General features: G+C 43.7%; 2 protein-coding genes across 3 annotated transcripts; one reads left to right on the forward strand and one right to left on the reverse strand.

The window, feature by feature from the left end:
* The first annotated feature begins 13,122 nt into the window (after positions 1–13,122).
* On the forward strand, positions 13,123–17,725 carry LOC125527932 (pyridoxal phosphate homeostasis protein-like). 2 transcript variants are annotated; one of them, XM_048692434.1, is made up of 7 exons: positions 13,123–13,452; positions 13,543–13,609; positions 16,406–16,416; positions 16,592–16,679; positions 17,025–17,158; positions 17,244–17,342; positions 17,496–17,725. In XM_048692434.1, the coding sequence occupies exons 1-7, from the start codon at positions 13,222–13,224 to the stop codon at positions 17,574–17,576; spliced, it is 711 nt and encodes a 236-aa protein (XP_048548391.1). In that variant the 5' UTR covers positions 13,123–13,221; the 3' UTR covers positions 17,577–17,725. The 2 variants fall into 2 exon arrangements, with proteins under 2 accessions (XP_048548391.1, XP_048548390.1); XM_048692433.1 differs by having other exon boundaries at positions 13,125–13,452; positions 16,370–16,416.
* A 626-nt stretch (positions 17,726–18,351) lies between these two features.
* Positions 18,352–20,552, reverse strand: LOC125527930. The gene is made up of 2 exons (XM_048692432.1): positions 19,395–20,552; positions 18,352–18,790 (listed from the first exon to the last, which is right to left on the reverse strand). Exon 1 carries the CDS (start codon positions 20,526–20,528, stop codon positions 19,437–19,439), a length of 1,092 nt encoding a protein of 363 aa, XP_048548389.1. The 5' UTR covers positions 20,529–20,552; the 3' UTR covers positions 18,352–18,790; positions 19,395–19,436.
* Positions 20,553–21,353: the final 801 nt, after the last annotated feature.

Genomic DNA, 21,353 nt, shown 5'->3' on the forward strand with positions numbered 1-21,353 from the left:
GGTTCCAAGCCGGGAGGAGGTGGTCCTGGAGGCGCCGCAAGGCGACCTCCCGGACTCCAGGAGTAAAGGGGATGAAACCCCCCAGGGCTCCAAGTCCGGCTCTAGGCCGGACACCGCTCCGGAACCTTCAAAGGTTCCAGAGTCCGGCGGGGGACCTCCTTCCAAGAGGAGCAAGCCCACCGTGCCGGTGACCCCCGTCCAACCGGAGGCGCCGGACAATCTGTTGGAGGCGCTCCAAGGCGCCTCCATCGACGAGGAGCACCGCACCATTATGAGTGCAGTGGTCCAGAAGGTTCAGTCCACCAAGAGCGGATTGACTGAAGCTTGTACTAGCCTTTTAACAGGCTTTGAGGTAAGTAAAGAATGTGTAAATAATATTACCGCATAGACAGTAGCCCCTGATGCTCTGTTTGGCGTTCGGGAAGAAAAGCCGAATAGAGGATCAAATAAAATTCGCAGGAGTCTAACAAAAAGGAGTCAATATGCGTATGCAGGCTTCTCTGCTTGCGTCCGCCGCACTGACTGCGGAAGTGGACACGCTAAAGCAGAACCTCGAGCGGTCCGAGCAAGAGCTCGGGCGTGCCAAGAAGCAGCTCGAGGACAATGAAGGTAAGAAATACCTTGTTTAAATATATATAAAAAGGTGCAATTGCAAAAAATGACAGGATTATCGTGGCTATTGTAGGGGCCACGTTTGAGGTGGCGACCCTTAAGCAAGCGCTGGTCGAGGCCGAGAAGAGGGCGGCCACGGAGCGCACCGAGCGGGAGAAGTATGAGGCCGAGGTTGGCAAGGTACGGCAAGAGCTCTAGGCTCTCATGGAAAAACATGAGAGTTTGGAGCTTGACTCAAAGACGCGAGCGTCCGAGCTCGCAGTGGCTATTGAAAATGCCAAGTCTGCCAAGGCCGAATCCCAGAAGACCCTCCAGGAGTTGGATGAGGTGAAGAAGATAGCGGTGGGTAAGGCATTCTTTATGCAAATCAAACACATAAACGTGAGTTACTTGTTACTTACCCGAATCCGGAGCTCTCCAGGAGCGTTCGCAGATCTTCCCCGGAGTGTGTCCGATGCCGCCGCATTCTATCGAGCTGAGGAGGGCAGCTCGACAGAGAAGGTGTTCTGGTCTCAGTATGCTGAGGCCGGACACCCCGTGCCCCTGAGTGAATAGCTGAAGCAACTGATCGAGCTCCACAAGGCGGCCGAACAGGCCATGAAGGGCCTCATAGTTCGGCTGTGGCCTGGAGGGGCTCTGCCTGGGAGCTATTTCGGGCTGGTGCGGCGGCTGGTGGAGGCCTGTCCGAAGTCATCAAGCGCTCTGTCTGCATTGAAGGTGCCCGTAGGGCCCTTGCCCGTGCTAAGGTGCACTGGGGCAAGCTGGATGTTGAGAAGCTTGTGAAGGACGGGCCACCATCGAGGAAAGAGCATCGCAAGCCCGAGAATTATTATAAGGATGTTCTGAAGGGTGCCTGCCTTGTGGCGGATGAATGTTCTAGGGATGTAATTTTTGAGTGAAACTTGCTCGTTTTGTCCTGTGCGCTGAAAACTTGTTCATATGCGCTAAGCAATGCTGTTGAATTTAAAATATTACCTTCTGTGCGGCTGTTTATCAATTCTGAGAGATGGCAAGTCGTCGGCTTCTGCCCCCGTGCCGCTAGTGCTGGGGTGTTCGGGGATAAACTTGAACGCTCTTTTTCCCATGTTTGGGTCCTTCGAGGGAGGCACTCAGCCCAACGAACAAGGCAATCGGACTATAATGCGTGAACACTCTCACTTAGCCATAGAATTCTATAATTTTAAATTTCGGTGAAGCCCCTGGTATTCGGAAGACTGAGTTCGGGGCGCTATCCACGCCTTGGCCGGACAGAGCCGGCTCCTCGCTCTAAGCGGCATAAGTCGTTAGGGACTCGAGAAACCTCTCGAACAGCGACCAGCTCTCGCTTCATCATGACAGTCAGTTTTAGCTTTCTCCACTGAGGTGCTCGACCCAGCTCAACTGGGGCACAATCGCAGTGGTTCTCCTAGTGCTACCTTAGCCGATATAGCGGAACGTAAGGCACCAAAACATAGGAGCCGGGCAAACCCAACTATTGGCCCAAGACATGATTCGGAGCCGATGCATATAATGATATAAGTTCGGGGTGCCGCACTTGTTAAAGTGTTCGGACTTCTCACACCATATTGAGGGGTACTAAAGCCCCTGGCGTATTTTGGCCGTACCAAAGTGTACGGGTGCAAGATGTCGTTAAGGAACATATATATAAAAAAAGAATAATGCGAAAATAGATAAAAGCTATGCATTGTTTATCAAAAAGGGTTGCGATCAAGGCAGAACGATACAAATAATGCGATAAGCAAAATGTTGGACTATGTAACATGTCCGTTCTAGGGGCAAGCTGCGGAATAGTATGCGAAACAGGTATACTGCTCGTGATAGAGACCACCTGGGAGTTCCATAATGCGGCGTGGCTTGTCTGCTTCCCTGGTTCTTGCATCGTTTGTGCGGCAATTGAACTGCCGAACAAGCCTTCCAAAGAGTGGAGTCCTGAAAGTAAGAGAAAATTAAAAAATCGGCAACCCCTGGTGCGGTTTAAGCCGTGTTTCGGGCATGCCGTGATGGTGCCCCTCCCCCTGTACCCATGGTATTTTAGAGCGTAGTTATGTACGCGAAGTACTGGTGTCGCATTTTTGCGAGGGCTGGGGTTGGGGCCGCATTGCTTTGATCAAATTATCAAAGCATATATTCCAACTCCGAGATGCTTGCACCAATCCATAGATGGATCGCTGGAGCTTGCACATTTTGTTAGCACCTTTAGGATTGACAAAACCTTCTGTTTGTATCACATACAACTCTTCTTTAATAAATCCATTAAGGAATGCGGTTTTGATATCCATTTGTCAGATTTCATAAAATTTGGTAATTGCTAACATGATTCGGACAGACTTTAAGCATCGATACGAGTGAGAAAATCTCATCGTAGTCAACATCTTGAACTTGTAAAAAACACTTTTCGACAAGTCGAGCTTTGTAGATAGTAACACTACTATCAGCGTCCGTCTTTCTCTTGAAGATCCATTTATTCTCAATGGCTTGCCGATCATCGGGCAAGTCCACCAAAGGCCACACTTTGTTCTCATACATGGATTCTATCTCAGATTTCATGGCCTCAAGCCATCTGTCGGAATCTGGGCTCATCATCGCTTCCTCATGGTTCGTAGGTTCATCATGGTCTAACAACATGACTTCCAAAACAGGATTATCGTACCACTCTAGTGCGGATCGTACTCTGGTTGATCTACGAGGTTCGATAGTAACTTGATCTGAAGTTTCATGATCATCATCATTAACTTCCTCACTAATTGGTGTAGGCATCACTGGAACTAATTTCAGTGATGAGCTACTTTTCAATTTGAGAGAAGGTACAATTAAAGTTCTACTTTCCTCCCACTCACTTCTTTCGAGAGAAACTCCTTCTCTAGAAAGGATCCACTCTTAGCAACAAAGATCTTGCCTTCGGATCTGTGATAGAAGGTGTACCCAACAGTTTCTTTTGGGTATCCTTTGAAGACGTACTTCTCCGGTTTGGGTTTGAGCTTATCAGGCTGAAACTTTTTCACATAAGCATCACAACCCCAAACTTTAAGAAACGACAGTTTAGGTTTCTTGCTAAACCACAGTTCATACGGTGTCGTCTCAATGGATTTTTAGACGGTGCCCTATTTAACGTGAATGCAGTTGTCTCTAATGCATAACCCCTAAACGATAGTGGTAAATCGGTAAGAGACGTCATAGATCGCACCATATCTAATAAAGTATGGTTATGATGTTCGGACACACCATTACGTTGTGGTGTTTCAGGTGGTGTGAGTTGCGAAACTATTCCACATTGTTTCAAATGAAGGCCAAACTCGTAACTCAAATATTTGCCTCCGCGATCAGATCGTAGAAACTTTATTTTCTTGTTACGATGATTCTCAACTTCACTCTGAAATTCTTTGAACTTTTCAAATGTTTCAGACTTGTGTTTCATTAAGTAGATATACTCATATCTGCTCAAATCATCTGTGAAGGTCAGAAAATAACGATACCCACCGCGAGCCTCAACACTCATCGGACCGCATACATCGGTATGTATTATTTTCAATAAGCAAGTGGCTCGCTCCATTATTCCGGAGAACGGAGTATTAGTCATCTTGCCCATGAGGCATGGTTCGCAAGCATCAAGTGATTCATAATTAAGTGATTCCAAAAGTCCATCAGCATGGAGTTTCTTCATGCGCTTTACACCAATATGACCTAAACGGCAGTGCCACAAATAAGTTGCACTATCATTATTAACCTTGCATCTTTTGGCTTCAATATTATGAATATGTGTACCACTACATCGAGATTCAATAAACCATTCACCTTGGGTGTATGACCATAGAAGGTTTTATTCATGTAAACAGAATAACAATTATTCTTTGACTTAAATGAATAACTGTATTGCAATAAACATGATCCAATCATATTATGCTCAACGCAAACACCAAATAACATTTATTTTAGGTTCAACACTAATCTCGAAGGTAAAGGGAGTGTGCGATGGTGATCTTATCAACCTTGGAATCACTTCCAACACACATCGTCACCTTGCCCTCAACTAGTCTCTGTTCATTTTATAACTCCTGTTTCAAGTTACTAATCATAGCAACTGAACCAGTATTAAATACACAGGGGCTACTATGAATACTAGTAAAGTACACATCAATAACATGTATATCATATATACTTTTGTTCACTTTGACATCCTTCTTATACGCCAAGTATTCGGGGCAGTTCCGCTTCCAGTGACCATTTCCTTTGTAGTAGAAGCACTCAGTTTCAGGCTTGGGTCTAGCTTTGGGCTTCTTCATGGGAGTGGCAACTTGCTTGCCATTCTTCTTGAAGTTCACTTTCTTTACCTTTCCCTTTTACTTGAAACTAGTGGTCTTGTCAACCATCAACACTTGATGCTTTTCTTGATTTCTACCTTCGCCAATTTCAGCATCGCGAAGAGCTCGGGGAATCGTTTTCGTCATCCCTTGCATACTATAGTTCATCACGAAGTTCCAATAACTTGGTGATAGTGACTACAGAACTCTGTCAATCACTATCTTATCTAGAAGATTAACTCCCACTTGATTCAAGTGATTGTAGTACTCAGACATTCTGAACACATGCTCACTGGTTGAGCTATTCTCCTCCATTTTGTAGGCAAAAATACTTGTCAGAGGTCTCATACCTCTCGACTCGGGCATGAGTCTGAAATACCAATTTCAACTCTTGGAACATCTTATATGCTCCATGGCATTTCAAAACGTTTTTAAGTGCCGGTTATAAGCCGTAAAGCATGGTGCACTAAACTATCAAGTAGTCATCATACCAAGCTTGTCAAACGTTCATAACGTCTGCATTTGCTCCTGCAATAGTTCTGTCACCTAGCGGTGCATCAAGAACATAATTCTTCTGTGCAGCAATGAGGATAATCCTCAGATCACGGACATAGTCCGCATCATTGCTACTATCAACTTTCAACTTAGTTTTCTCCAAGAACATAACATAAATAAAACGGGGAAGCTATACGCAAGCAATTGATCTACAACATAGATATGCAAATACTATCAGGACTAAGTTCATGATAAATTTAAGTTCAATTAATCATATTACTTAAGAACTCCCACTTAGATAGACATCCCTCTACTCATCTAAATGATCACGTGATCCATATCAACTAAACCATGTCCGATCATCACGTGAGATGGAGTAGCTTTCAATGGTGAACATCACTATGTTGATAATATCTACTATATGATTCATGTTCGACCTTTCGGTCTTAGTGTTCCGAGGCCATATCTACATATGCTAGGCTCGTCAAGTTTAACCCGAGTATTTTGCATGTGCAAAACTGGCTTGCACCCGTTGTATGTGAACGTAGAGCTTATCACACCCGATCATCACGTGGTGTCTCATCACGGAGAACTGTCGCAACGGTGCATACTCAGGGAAAACACTTATACCTTGAAATTTTAGTAAGAGATCATCTCATAATGCTACCATCGTACTAAGCAAAATAAGATGCATAAAAGATAAACATCACATGCAATCAAAATATGTGACATGATATGGCCATCATCATCTTGTGCCTTTGATCTCCATCTCCAAAGTACCATCATGATCTCCATCATTACTGGCATGACACCATGATCTCCATCATCTTGATTTTTATCAATGTGTCGTCACATGGTCGTCCCGTCAACTATTGCTATCGCATAGCGATAAAGTAAAGCAATTATATGGCGCTTGCATCTTATGCAATAAAGAGACAACCATAAGGCTCCTGCCAGTTGCCGATAACTTTAACAAAACATGATCATCTCATACAACAATTTATATCTAATCACATGTTGACCATATCACATCACAACATGCCCTGCAAAAACAAGTTAGACGTCCTCTACTTTGTTGTTGCAAGTTTTACATGGCTGCTATGGGCTTCTAGCAAGAACCGTTCTTACCTACGCATCAAAACCACACCGGTTTTTCGTCAAGTGTGTTGTTTTAACCTTCAACAAGGTTCGGGCATAGTCAAACTCGATTCAGCTAAAGTTGGAGAAACAGACACCCGCCAGCCACCTGTGTGCAAAGCGCGTCGGTAGAACCAGTCTCATGAACGTGTTCATGTAATGTCAGTATGGGCCACTTCATCCAACAATACCGTCGAATCAAAGTAAGACGTTGCTGGTAGGCAGTATGACTATTATCGCCCACAACTCTTTGTGTTCTACTCGTGCATATAACATCTATGCATAGACCTGGATCGGATGCCACTGTTGGGGAACATAGTATTTCAAAAAAAATCCTACAATCACGCAAGATTTATCTAGGAGAAGCATAGCAACGAGCGGGGAGAGTGTGTCCATGTACCCTCGTAGACCGAAAGCGGAAGCGTTTAGTAACGCGGTTGATGTAGTCGAACGTCTTTGCGATCCAACCGAACGTACAACACCTCCGCATTCAGCACATGTTCAGCTCGATGACGTCTCTCGATCTCTTGATCCAGTTGAGGATGAGGGAGAGTTCCGTCAGCACGACGGCGTGGCGACGGTGATGATGAAGTTACCGACGCATGGCTTCGCCTAAGCACTACGACGATATGACCGAGGTGTGTAACTATGAAGGGGGGCACCACACACGGCTAAGACAATTGTCTGTTGTGTCTTTGGGTGCCCCCTGCCCCAATATATAAAGGAGGGGAGGAGGAGGCCGACCAATAAGGGGCACGCCAGGGAGAGGGAAGTCCTACTAGGACTCCAGTCCTAGTAGGATTCAGTCCCACCCTTTTTTCCTTCTACCGGAGGAGGGAAAGGGGAAGGAGAGGGAGTAGGAGAAGGAGAAGGAAAGGGGGTGGCGCCCCCTTCCCAAGTCCAATTCGGCCTCCTCCCTTGTGGGGGCGCACCAGCCCACAAGGGGCTGGTTAGCCTCCCTCCTGTGGCCCATAAGGCCCATATCTTTTCCCGGGGGGTTCCAGTAACCTCTCCGGTACTCCGGTATGTACCTGATACACTCCAGAACCCTTCCGGTGCCGAATACTACCTTCCAATATATCAATCTTTACCTCTCGACCATTTCAAGACTCCTCGTCATGTCCATGATCTCATCCGGGACTCCGAACAAACTTCGGTCATCAAATCACATAACTCATAATACAAATTGTCATCGAACGTTAAGCGTGCGGACCCTATGGGTTCGAGAACTATGTAGACATGACCGAGATACATCTCCGGTCAATAACCAATAGAGGAACCTGGATGCTCATATTGGCTCCAACATATTCTACGAAGATCTTTATCGGTCGAACCGCATAACAACATACGTTGTTCCCTTTGTCATTGGTATGTTACTTGCCCGAGATTCGATCATCGGTATCTTCATACCTAGTTCAATCTCGTTACCGGCAAGTCTCTTTACTCGTGCCGTAATGCATCATCCCGTGACTAACTCGTTAGTCACATTGCTTGCAAGGCTTATAGTGATGTGCATTACCGAGAGGGCCCAGAGATACCTCTTCGATACACGGAGTGACAAATCCTAATCTCGATCTATGCTAAACCAACAAACACCTTCGGAGACATCTGTAGAGCATCTTTATAATCACTCAATTATGTTGTGACGTTTGATAGCACACAAGGTGTTCCTCCGGTATTCGAGAGTTGCATAATCTCATAGTCAGAGGAACATGTATAAGTCATGATGAAAGCAATAGCAATAAAACTAAACGATCGTTATGCTAAGCTAACGGATGGGTCTTGTCCATCACATCATTATCTAATGATGTGATCCCATTCATCAAATACAACACATGTCTATGGTCAGGAAAAATAATCATCTTTGATTAACGAGCTAGTCAAGTAGAGGCATACTAGGGACACTCTGTTTTGTCTATGTATTCACACATGTACTAAGTTTTCGGTTAATACAATTCTAGCATGAATAATAAAGATTTATCATGATATAAGGAAATATAAATAATTAACTTTATTATTGCCTCTAGGGCATATTTTCTTCAGTCTCCCACTTGCACTAGAGTCAATGATCTAGTTCATATCGCCATGTGATTTAACACCAATAGTTCACATCACCATGTGATTAGTTCACATCGCCATGTGACTAATACCCAAAGGGTTTTACTAGAGTCAATAATCTAGTTCACATCGCTATGTGATTTACACCCAAAGAGTACTAAGGTGTGATCATGTTTTGCTTGTGAGAGAAGCTTAGTCAATAATGGGTCTGTCACATTTAGAGCCGTATGTATTTTGCAAATTTTCTATGTCTACAATGCTCTGCATGGAACTACTCTAGCTAATTGCTCTCACTTTCAATATGTATTCAGATTGAGACTCAGAGTCATTCGGATCGGTGTAAAAGCTTGCATCGGCGTAACTCTTTACGACGAACTCTTTATCACCTTCATAACCGAGAAATATCTTATATTTTGACACTATACAATTTAAATACATATTTCCGATATTCATTTTTGACAGACCGGACTCACTGCAACCCGGGATCCAAAAGCATAGCAATGTCCGAGCAAGCAGGTAGTACTCCTACATTAGCCACAGCCACACCGATAGAAAAAAAGGGCGGGTCACTCAAATCTGAATCTGTGCAAAGTAGATACCTCACGTGAAACCATGTTACCTTTGTAGCTCAACAATTCACTGCCCCACTGTGTTCTTATGATCTATAAATTGAACCATCCCCGGCCTCTTTCAGATACGAGAAGCAAGCAGAAAGCTCTACCTCCCGCAGCCATGGCCTATTATGCGGTAGCTCCTCTCCTTTGCGCGCTCCTTTTTTCTCTTCTCTCAGGGAAGCGCTCTCTCTGAAGAACATCTTCTGCTAACCCTATACGTAGATCCTTCAGATGGCCAAAACAGTAGATATTCAGTTGGGTCTGGAGGATTTGGTTCCATCTATGTGCGTGATCGAGCTATGGATTCTGAGATTGGTCTAACTGCAAATATTTTTGGGCGTATGATTGACACAAATATCAGAACAGGTGTTACTTCTCCAAGCAAGAATATGTGGTCCACCTCCATGAGCTTGGTATTCGATGATGCAAGCAGGTACGTACTCCTACCAGCTTCCTCTTTTCTCCTTTTGCGAATAGAACAGCTTGTACTCTTTCTGCATACTAGATTTGTCTGAAGTTCAACTTCACCAGTTTTATTTACAATATCAGATATGTATGATGTGAAAATAAAATTCAGTGATGGTAGTATTTATTTGGTACTGAAATATTAAAGTTTGCAAAGTCTGACTAAAGAGAAAGCTAATAATACGGGCTAAATAAAAACGGAAGGAGTAGTATGGGCAGTCCATTAATTATTTGATTCTTGCGAATATAAGATATCTGTAATGAAGGCTGACTATGCAAAAACAGGTTCGGCAGGTCCACGCTTCAAGTGGCTGGCATTAGTACTGCAGATGACTCTGAGTGGAGCATCATTGGAGGGACGGGGAAATTTACTATGGCTCGAGGTACTGTGGTACGCAAAATAATCAAATTCTCCGGTTCGACGAGGAACGAACAACTTACTGTAGACGCATACTACACCCCAAGACCTTCCATAAAGGTAAGAAGAACTACTCATTATATCGCTGGATATAAAGAGTTCCCTTTAGTTCTACATATAATCTGTACTTTTGGTAATTTGATGTTCCATTGTTATCTTTGTTTTGTTTTATTAAAAAACGAACAAGCTTCTTTGGTGAGAATAAAACTGGATCATCCTCCTTTCGCCGATCAATGTTGTTTTATGTATCTGCATCTTTAGTAGTTTCATGATTTAAAGGATATTGACTGGGGATACTATCACCACTTGTACATTTACATACTGATGTGAGCATCTCTTATTAATTCATCCAAAATCACATTCGCTCAGAATTCACATGCACCAACGTTTTCAAACTTTTCCAACAAAAGGCGAATATATATCTTTTCAAGCTAAATATTTACGATTCATTGTTATATATTTTATGCAGGTTTCTGGTGATACTGGTATGGTGACACCGGTTTAGATCGTTCATCAATCAAGCCGGACAAGACGACCACCAAATTTTACCCCTTCTCTTTTATTTTACGCTTGAATAAATAATCCCTAGTTTGTGTTCGGGATTAGATACCACGTTGTTGGTTCCACGAATACCTTTTTAATTTGGTTTATCATTTCTACGTTTTGTTCTCCGGCTTAGTAGATGTTTGTGGTCAATAAAGTGATGTGTTAAATTTGCAGAGAAAAATGGCAACGACATGTATGTTTGTTTCATTATCTGCGTCTTTTTGAGCTAATTTTTTATGATTCCTACTCATGATAGGATTGGTGCCGGTCTTCCAATGTTCATGGATGGTTCTGTTTTGTGCAATGCAGTAATGACCGTTTCAAAATTTGGAATCTAACTTTCATAACAACTCCCGCAACAACTATATCAGTGAGTTGAGCAATTACACACTGACGGACATACTTGAATTTGTAGATGGTAATCACGCATTTAAAAAATGATGAAACAAATTTGATCATGTATATAAAAATGGTAATCAAGCATTTAAAAAATGTTAAACAAATATTTAAAAAATATTAAATTTGTAGAGAAAAAAATATTAACCATCTACTTCCTCCGTTCCTAAATACCCCCTCCGTTCATAAATATCTGTCTTTCTAGAGATTTCAACAAGTGTACGAAGTAAAATGAGTGAATCTACACTCTAAAATATGTCTATATACATCCATATGTGGTAATCCATTTGAAATCTTTAAAAAGACAAATATTTAGGAACGGAGGGAGTATAGTCTTTGTAGAGATTCCACTATGGACTACATACGGAGCAAAATAAATGAATTTACACTAAAATGCATCTATGTACATCCATGTGTGGTACATAGTGAAACCTCTACAAAGACTTATATTTAGGAACGGAGGGAGTATTAAATAAATGATGATAATTTTTTATCATGTATATAGAAATGTTAATCAAGCATTTGAAAGAATTTGAATGAGTATTTGAAAAATGTTAATAACGCAAATGAAAAATGTTAAACGTGTTTATAAAAAATGTTGACCACGTTTTCAACAAAAATGTTGATATTGCATTTAGAAAATGTTAATCAACCATTTGAAAAATGTTAAAATGTGCTTAGAAAAAACATTATCATATATTAGAAAATGTTAATCTTGTATTTGAGAACGTTAATAAAGCATTTGAACAGTGTTTAAAAGTGTATATAGAAAAATGTTGAACATGTATTCAACAAATGTTAATATTGTATTTGAAATATGTTAATTAAGCATTTGAAAAATGTTAAATATGTTTATAGAAATAAAGTTGACTATGTATTACAAAAATGTTAAATTTGTATTGGAAAATGTTAGACATGTATTGGAAAAATGTTGTCGACATATACAAAAAAAGTAGTATGAAAACCGAAAGAATCAAAGAAAAACCCAAAAATAAAAAAAAGAAACAAAGTAAACTAAAGAAAAAAGGAAATGAAAAATAAAACCGAAGAAAAATGCAAAGAGAAAGAAAAAACAAGAATACCGAAGAAGAAAAAAGAAAAGAGCCAACAGAAAACAAAAAAAATGCATTGAAAACTAAGAAGATTTAAACGTATTTAAAGAATATTAAACGTGTGTTAGAAAAATGAAGAATGAAAACCAAAAGAAATAAATAAAAACTGAAACAAAACCAAAAAAGAAGAAATACAAAAAATAAAACTAAAGAAACAAATGCAAATAAGTGGGAAAACAGTGAAAACCGATAAAGAAAAATGGAAAAAAATAAACATTGAACTAAGAAGGAAACAAAAAGCGAAGAATAAAAAGAAACCAATGAAAATCAAGAAAGAAATATAATAAAGCTGAAGAAAAATAAATAAAATAAAAAAGGTAGAAACGAAGAAATTCTGATGAAAAAAGAAAGAAAGAAAGAAAACCCCGAAAATACGAAAAAACCAATGAAAAGCCAGCTCTTTTAGCCTCAACTATGTCGCGCCCAAGTTTGTACCACGAAATGGGCGCTGACTCGGTGACTCATCCATTAGACCCGGGTTTGAATCTTGGGATCCCCAGATTTCGAGCCTAGTTGCTTGGCCCGGAGCTATTCCCTTGGAGAGCAGATATAGCTCCCGGGGGGTTGGGGTTGCACATTGTAAATAAAATTTTTCTTAGTAGAGCGCATTGTAAATAAATCAATTTTATGAAAATTTTAAATATCATTTGCTAGTTTGAAAGAAAAAAACAGATGCCAAACGTTGCACTCATCTTTTTTTAGAGGGTAGTTAGGTCTCAGTCGACTGAGACATAACCAAGTCTCAGCCAAGTGACATAGTAGTATATAAGAAGAAGGAAAAAAACTGAAAGAAAAAATTATACGAACCTCCATGGAAGATCCAAGGAATATAGCATCGACTGAGACATAACGAAGTCTCAGTCAGCAAAACTGTTTTTTGTAAGAATCTGACTCATCCTAAATTGCACATTGCAAATAATCAGCCGAAGAAGAGAGATGTTCTTTACGGCCTGGCCCATTCGGCCCGTCACTCGCTCCGGCTAAGCTCTGCTTTTGTGTGGGAGGGAGCGAGGCAACCACCAGCACCAGGAAAACGAGCGGACGCCGGAGAAGGGAGAGGTCAGAGGAGGATGGCAGCGGCCGCGGCGGAGGGTGCGGCGGCGCCGGTGGCGGCGGCGATGAGGGCGGTGCTCGCGCGGGCGGGGCGCGCGGCGGAGCGGTCCGGGCGGGCGGCGGAGGCGGTGCGGGTGGTGGCGATTGGGAAGACCAAGCCGGTGTCGCTGCTGCGGCAGCTCTACGACGCCGGCCACCGCTCCTTCGGCGAGAACTACGTCCAGGAGTTCGTCACCAAGGCGCCGCAGGTGAGGCCACCTCCGGATTGGATTCGACTGGATCCCCATCTGTTTGCTGGCTGATTGATTCAGTTCTGTTCTGCCGTCTTCTGCGTGCAGCTTCCGGAAGACATCCGGTGGCATTTCGTCGGGCACTTGCAGAGCAACAAGGTGAAATCGCTAGTAGGTATGGTTAAGCTTTGCCTTGGCGTGCCGCGTCTGTTTTCATGGAAGATTTGACAAATGGTTGTGACCACATCTCACATAGACAATTTGGTGTTTTTATATGCTATCAAAGTAGGGGAACGGCAGGGTTAGCTAATTAGTTAGTGATACTAGTAGGTGGTCTACGGATCTGGATGCAATTTTATTATTTCTAGTGTTTATTGTACTACCATGATTGAAGATGAATAGATCGCAAAAAAAACTTAGTGATACTAGTAGGTTGTCATACCTTGGTACCACTGATCACTGATGTGCTCACCGAGTGGCGAGTGCCAACGTGATAATGCATGTGCTCTTCAGGATATAAGAAACTGATTTATGAACATCAACACATTTTAACTCTGCCTCTCGTAATAATGTTTTATCAGCCTGTTTATTCTTTGGTTCATGCACCTTTTATTTCCCAAATGCTACATAAAAGAGTTATAAGTTGTAGACTCAGACTTAGCACGGCAGTGGTGGAGCCAAATTAAGTGATTCAAGTAATTCAAATCACACACGGCCGTATTTCTGCATGTGCAACCGGAGCAGCTGCACAGGGTCCCCAAAACTATGGGGCCCCTGATTTTTCTAAGCACATATTAATAATAAGTGGATCACAAACTAATGAACCGTGAAATGAAATTGTACAGAGAAAAAAATAGCAGTCAATTGTGGAACCACCACCTCAGATCAGAAGGCCGCACCCGCGTCGCTCTCCAAGGGGGCGGCTCGGGTGACCTAACCCCGCCGCCACCCCCTCCTGCTCCCTCCCCCTCGCCGCCGTTGGGCGTCCCCGCCGGGCAAAGCCCGTGCGGGTGCTGGCGGCGGCGGGCCTTTCCTCTCCCGTCACGCATGGAGGTCAGCCCTGGACGGCGCGCCGTGCGACGCGGAGCTGCACGCCGGCATGGATCTGGCCCTCCGACATCTTCTATGGCGCGGTGGTGCGGGATGCTGGGGCGGCGGCCCTAGGGAGCGGCGGTCCCCTCCTCTCCTCGCGGTGGAGGAGCGGCGGCTGACCGTTTTGGCGGCGGATCGGGGCGTTTTGCTCGGATCTGGTGGGCGCGCGCCGTCGACGGGATGTGGCGGTGCTGGCCGTCCTGGGCCGCGTGGGTGGCAGGGCGGCTGCGCGTGGTGGAGGCCCCGACGCCTCTGGCCCTTGGCGGCATGGAGGGCTTGGGTTGGGTCGGCGCCATGTGTGGTTTGCCCTCCGGACAGATCTGATCTGGTTAGTGCGACCTCAATGTGCGGCGGCTCAGATCGGCGGCGACCCGTGCACACGATGCTTGATGGAGGTTCCTTGAGCGGATCCGGGTGAAAACCTAGTTCTCGGCTTGATGCCAAGACCGGCGTTGGCGGCACCTTTGTGTCATTACCTTCTTGAAGGCCTCGCCGTGGAGAAGCTCCAGACCTCTATCCACTACCTCCGGGGGAAACCCTAGATCAGTAGATCAGATGACGGCGGCGCGTTGGTGTCGTTTCCTCCTTGGGGGCGTCATTCTTGGAGGCGTACATGGGTTCGAGGGACCAGTGGGCGGCTTTTTTGGTGGAGCGGTGCTTCATCCTGCACATTGATGACGGCGGATCTCGGCGGCGTGGTGCAGTGGAGACTCGGCGCCCGATGCGCGGTGCTAGACTCGCGCAGGAGGGGGTTGTTGTCTGGCATGGTGGCGTCGATGGCAGAGTGGCCTGGCAAGGTAGAAGCAATATCTGCTCTGAAGACGGACCAGTGGAAGATGGCGGCGGCGACACATGTGAGTGCGTCAGACCAGTTCATGCCCCAGACCCGGTATGTGGCTCGGCTGGGGCTTCTGGCTTTTGATGATAGGCTTAGGTGAGTGGACTGGGTATTTGGCCCAGCTAGCGCCCCTTCATCATATGGATAGGAGTAGTGGCATATGATGCCAAGATGGCGGATTCAGGCCTATTATTGTAATACTTTGTAAGGTCCTCGAGAATAATCAATAAAGTGGCCGCATGCATCTCCCAGATGCAGAGGCCGGGGGTCATCCTCCTTTTCTAAAAAAAACCGTGGAACCACCACCGACCGAGGCCCCACAACCAAACCAGTCTCTCTGTACATAACGCAAGGAGAACCCTTTAAGCAGATTACTTATCAAGTTTTTTTTTCTTCTCTGTCTTCCTTGAGACCTCAGTGCTCAGTGGCAAATCAAATCCCCGAATTAATTCCGTGGAAATTAACTTCTCGTCATTCTTTCTTGAGTATCCTAATAGCTCAAAGATTTTTCTTTTGGTGTGATGTAATCCTTTGAAATATCTATACTACTACTACCACATTGCTAAAAAAAAAAATCTATACTACTACCACAAATACGCAGTGATTCTTTCGCAAAAAAAAATACACAGTGATTAATAAAAATATTTTTATTGGCTTTATTATACATGGGGCCTAAATTGTGATTTTGCTCCGGGGCCTAGATTTCCTGGGTACGGCCCTGAAATCACATGACGTCTCTACTGCAACCATTCACATGACAGTCCAGTCTCCAGTCAATTGGATTGTGGGCTCTCTAGTCTTCACTCTTGGGGGTTCAAGCACATAGATTGTCATACTTATTAGGCTATAACACAACTATAAATAACATATATTTTGAAACTCAACCCCCGAACGCCACTGTAAGTGCACGTGTCTTTTGATTTTATGGTTCTAATTTTCTAAACAATTAACCATCGTAGGCACTATACTGCTTGGGCTCAGTTACCTATTTCTACCGTTTTGCAGCTGCTGTTCCAAATCTTGACATGGTTGAGGGTGTAGGTAATGAAAAGGTAAGCAAGCAGCAACAAACACACGTTATGTTTAAAAGTTAAATGCATCTAAACCAATATGGTGTTTGTATATCTACAGAAAAGGATGATAATACTGATTACAGCATATTTGTTATATATGAGTTCATCCTTATCTTCTCCGTCTGAGTATTACATAATGTTGGCATTCTTTCAGATTGCTAATCATCTGGATCGTGCTGTTGTTAGCTTGGGGAGGGAGCCTTTGAAAGTTATGGTGCAAGTAAACACCAGTGGAGAAGAGTGTGAGTACAGAGAAGATATTCAATTGACCCAGTCACTTAATTTCTGTTCAAGGATATATCTTTAAACTGCCGTAATTTGCGAAACATCAGTTAACTGCATTTATGATACAATCTTTAAACTGCCGTAATATTTCTAGACTTGTTTTATTACTTCAGAAGCCATGTTATAAAATAGCTAGATTTGTTTCATTACTTCAGAAGCATGCCCATAACAAATAGCCAAACTTTTCTCCTGATTCAAGTCGCTGCCATGCTGTTATATATTGCTTTTCTTTATGATTATATTATAGATGTTTTTCTTGGCGATGATGAATCCACTGGTGTAACACTTCTGTTTTCATTCAGCAAAATCTGGTATCGATCCTTCTAAATGTGTGGAGCTTGCTAAGCATGTGAAACTAGCTTGCCCAAACTTAATACTGTCAGGACTCATGACAATAGGGATGAAAGATTACTCCTCAACACCGGAAAATTTTAAGGTGGCTTTCTATTATGATGTCATCACGAATGCTCCTTCTGTGTTGGGTTGACTTTTACAAGATGTTTTGTGTGATCTGAATACAGGCATTGGCAAATTGTAAGCTTGAAGTTTGCAAGGCCCTTGGGATACCGACAGAACGGTTTGAACTCTCCATGGGAATGTCCGGTGACTTTGAGCAAGCGGTAAGAAAACATTAATCTCTCATGTTTATGTGGGGTTTTCGAACATCCCATCCCATTAAAACCAGAGTTTTGGTGTAAACATAGTACGATTCTTGGACCTCCATTAGTCCTCAAAGCAATTTTGACATTTCCTGTTTTGCTATCTGTGTTCAGATAGAGCTGGGCAGCACAAATGTGAGGGTTGGGTCAACAATATTCGGACCAAGGGAGTATCCAAACCAAAAGCAGAATTAAAGAACACGTGTGTCATGTGCTCCTTGATACAGTTCTTATTGCCTATGTGCATTGTATGTATGTATGATGGCATGTAAATGTACATGTAAATATCTGATGTTTACAAGTGTATAGATATGACAGTACTATTCAACCACACATTTTTTTTACATGTGTACTTAATAATGAACTACAGTAATATACAACTAAAAATGCGTGCAGCAAAGCAAGAGAAATAGTACCAGTCTTTTGCCCGAATCACAGAATTGAAGAACTCTGTTTCATGTGTTCCTCAATGCAGTTCTTATGTACATTCTATGTATGATGGCATGTAAATATCTGATTGTTCAGAAGTGTATAGTTCCATAAAGGGCACTGGAAGAGAAAGTGAGATATAGCTCCATTACTAAGGGCAGCCTTTTACCCGAATGAACATATTTGGGGTATACCCTGGTGGTATTGCATTACTAAGAGTAAAGACTATGCAAGCCCATTTTCTTCAAAGATTTTCACAGAATTGAAGAACTCTGTTTCATGTGTTCCTCAATACAGTTCTTATGTACATTGTATGTATGATGGCATGTAAATATCTGATGTTCAGAAGTGTATAGTTCCATAAAGGGCACTGGAAGAGAAAGTGAGATATAGCTCCATTACTAAGGGCAGCCTTTTACCCGAATGAACATATTTTAGCACTTCCAATCATTTTACCTCCTATATGCCAGTACTTTTGAACTGCAGATTTTGGTTTTTACATTTGTGCGCTTTAGTAACTAATAGACTAATGTACAACCTAAGGAAGCTCAAAGAGCAAAACCTCTTTTCCAGGCAATTACAAGAGCTCACTTCATAGACACACAGTTGCTCGTTTACGCAAAAACGTGTGCAGCAAAGCGAGAGAAACTAGTACCAGCCCAACAGCTGAATGAAGCACTACTACTAACCAGCCAAACCAAAATACCACAATTCTCTTCACCATCATGTTACATACAGACCACAGGCACAAAGCATCTAGAGCCCAAGCATACTGTTATAGACACATCATAATGGTACTCCAAACATACTGTTATAGACCCCAGTTGGCATGAGCAGTTCGCTATCTCGAAAAATAAAAATACGGTTATACTAGAACGGCCCCTTGTCCAAGATTTCTGGTGCCACCACAATAATGTTGCATCCAATAGCCAACTTTGATCAACCCGAAGCGCAGTTTGCTTCGCAGGTTAATTTCTCTCCTGCAATGCAGACAAAGAAGACAGCACATATGAGCACCGTGGAAATAGCAGCATTAGGTTTTGCAGGATACATACTACTGAAGCAAGCATTATTCCTGACTTCACAACGAGTCCCAAAGCAATGCTACAACTATAGCAGAAACTAAACATCTCCCCTGCCCACTTAAAACTCAACACCCACGCACATACATCCTCATCTTAACAGGACACGGTAATCCATGCACATGCACAGCAACAACGGTACTCCAAACATACTGTTATAGACACCACTTGGCATGAGCGCTCCACTATCTCAAAAAATGGGGGGTGGAATCTTTGCAGCAGCAAAAATTACACTTGTCAACCTTTCACAGTCACTTATCAGGCAAAGTTCCAAGACAGCGACGACTTAGCTAAACAATAGCGTCGACATTGGACTCACGACCTTGACGAATAAAAGCCATCTCTAGAAATCATTTGTACCATCACCCACTTCTGTTATAATCTTAATTTAAACTCATCCTTCTGGATTTGCTGCTAAATAGTCATTTGAATATTTTGATTAACAAACAGAAAATATCAAACTAAATGACTGTAACTAGTCACTAGTAGGGAGCAAATGTACCTTGAGAGCTTCTGGACAGTTATGATACCCCATTGTACTGCATCAGGAAATGCTTGGAAGGACCCAAACCGGAGACCCATAATCCTCAGTTCGCCCTGGGTGGTCTATAACGAATTCATGATAAGACCCATCAACCAAAGAATACTCGCTCCACTTCCCAGCGTACCCAGTGAAGTACAAGCAGTCCCCTCGAACTGCCGGATGATCTGGACCAAGGCAACCGGCAAACTCATGCCAATTAAAGAACAAGCTGCAACCACCAAGGCTAGTAGTCCTCGCCCACTTCCCCTCCCCGGATTGCAGATAGAAAACATGGTACACCCATGGATTGTACTCCACCCTTACAATGAGCAATAACTCACCACACCGCTCCGCTAGCCAGAACCTTGGACAATTATCGTCCGGCACACTCAATTTATCTCCAAGAAACGACAATACCGCAGAGTTCTTGTCAAGCTCGACGACAGCGAGGCGGTAATGTGGGTGATTGTAAATCAGCGCATAGAGGGTGCCTTTCACGAACATCAGATCGTAAACCAGGTAGCCTACATCGCAGCGCGCTGCCTGCCAGTGATCATCCTCAATGTGGCAGTAGTAGAGGACGCGGCAGAGCTTCCTGAAGGTGACAACGAGGTCGCCAGAAAAGACGACTTCTTCAGAGTAGCACGGTTCCGGGGAATCGGGCAGGCGGGCTCGCTCGCCTGTGAGGAGGTGGCGGATGCGGAGCTCGCGGTGGGTGTCATAGCGGTCGCGGTCCTGGATGGCGACGCGGCAGCCGGAGGAGTAGAACTCGGTGAGGCTGTGGTCGGTGCAGGGGAGGCGGAAGCGGAGGATGCGGCGGAGGGGGACGTGAAAGAGGGCCCCCGAGGCAGAGGCCATGCGGGGGAAGAGGAGGAGCGGAGCCTGGGAGGCGAGGTTGGCCGGCGACGGCGGGAGGAGATCCCGGTAGGTGCGGCATGCGGCGCGGAGGGCGAAGAAGTCCTCGAGGGTCGTCAGCCGGCTCGCGACCAACGGGATCAGCTCCGGCAGGAAGTACGGCGACGCCGAGGCGGTGTTTGTGGAGGAGGTCGTGGTGGTGGTGGTGGCGGTGGCCGACGGCGAGGTGCTCGTCCGGCGCCTCTTTGAGGAAGCCATTCCTCGCCGCCGCTTCGGCAGCGGAGTGGGTGAATGCTGGGTAGGGTTAGAGGCTTAGGAGGCCTGTTGATGGGCCAGGCCGGGCTGGGCCTATCATGTCTTGGGCTTGGGTCGTCTACTTTTAAAATTTGACGCGGTAAAAATCTCAAAAAAAAAAACTTCCGCGCAAAAAAAGAGAAAAACTTCATGTGACATCGGGGTTTACAACTTTAGTGGTAGTTCTGGTTTTCACCTTGACGCATAGTCCCTGTAGATTTAATTTACTTTTACATATAACCTTTTATGGCAAACCCATCTCTTGGTTCAGAAAAGTCCATATAAACTTGTGACTTCGTCACACATGCTTTAGTTTTCCATATTTACTCTTCTCACTCGATATGGATGATGGAGAGAAATGTATGCGTTGAGGTAAGATGACATAGAGCCTATAAATTGTAATGCAAAATTATGAGGTTCATCCTCTCCTGATTTTCCTCCTCTACTCCTCGTCTCACATCTTTAGTGGTATTTCTATATTGTTTTGTGAAACTATGACCAGAGGTGAACTATATAATCTTCTCTTCCTTTGATCAACCATATTATAGTTGCTTTTTTCTCTATTATTGCAATATCGATGTCATACATGTTGATCTTTGTGTTATTAGTTTCTTGTGCCACTTGCTCATCTAAGGCAGCATAAAAGAATGTTAAAACATCTTCTCTCACTCACTCTTGTCACAGTGTTGATCTTTTCAATGATTTTCCCATTTCTCGTAAATGAACTTAAATTGCTAATTTATTCTAAATTTTATGTCACTTTTTCAGTTCATCCAAAACTTAGTTATT

The sequence above is a fragment of the Triticum urartu genome, unplaced genomic scaffold, assembly GCF_003073215.2.
Source record: "Triticum urartu cultivar G1812 unplaced genomic scaffold, Tu2.1 TuUngrouped_contig_451, whole genome shotgun sequence".
NCBI classification, from domain to species: Eukaryota; Viridiplantae; Streptophyta; class Magnoliopsida; order Poales; family Poaceae; genus Triticum; species Triticum urartu.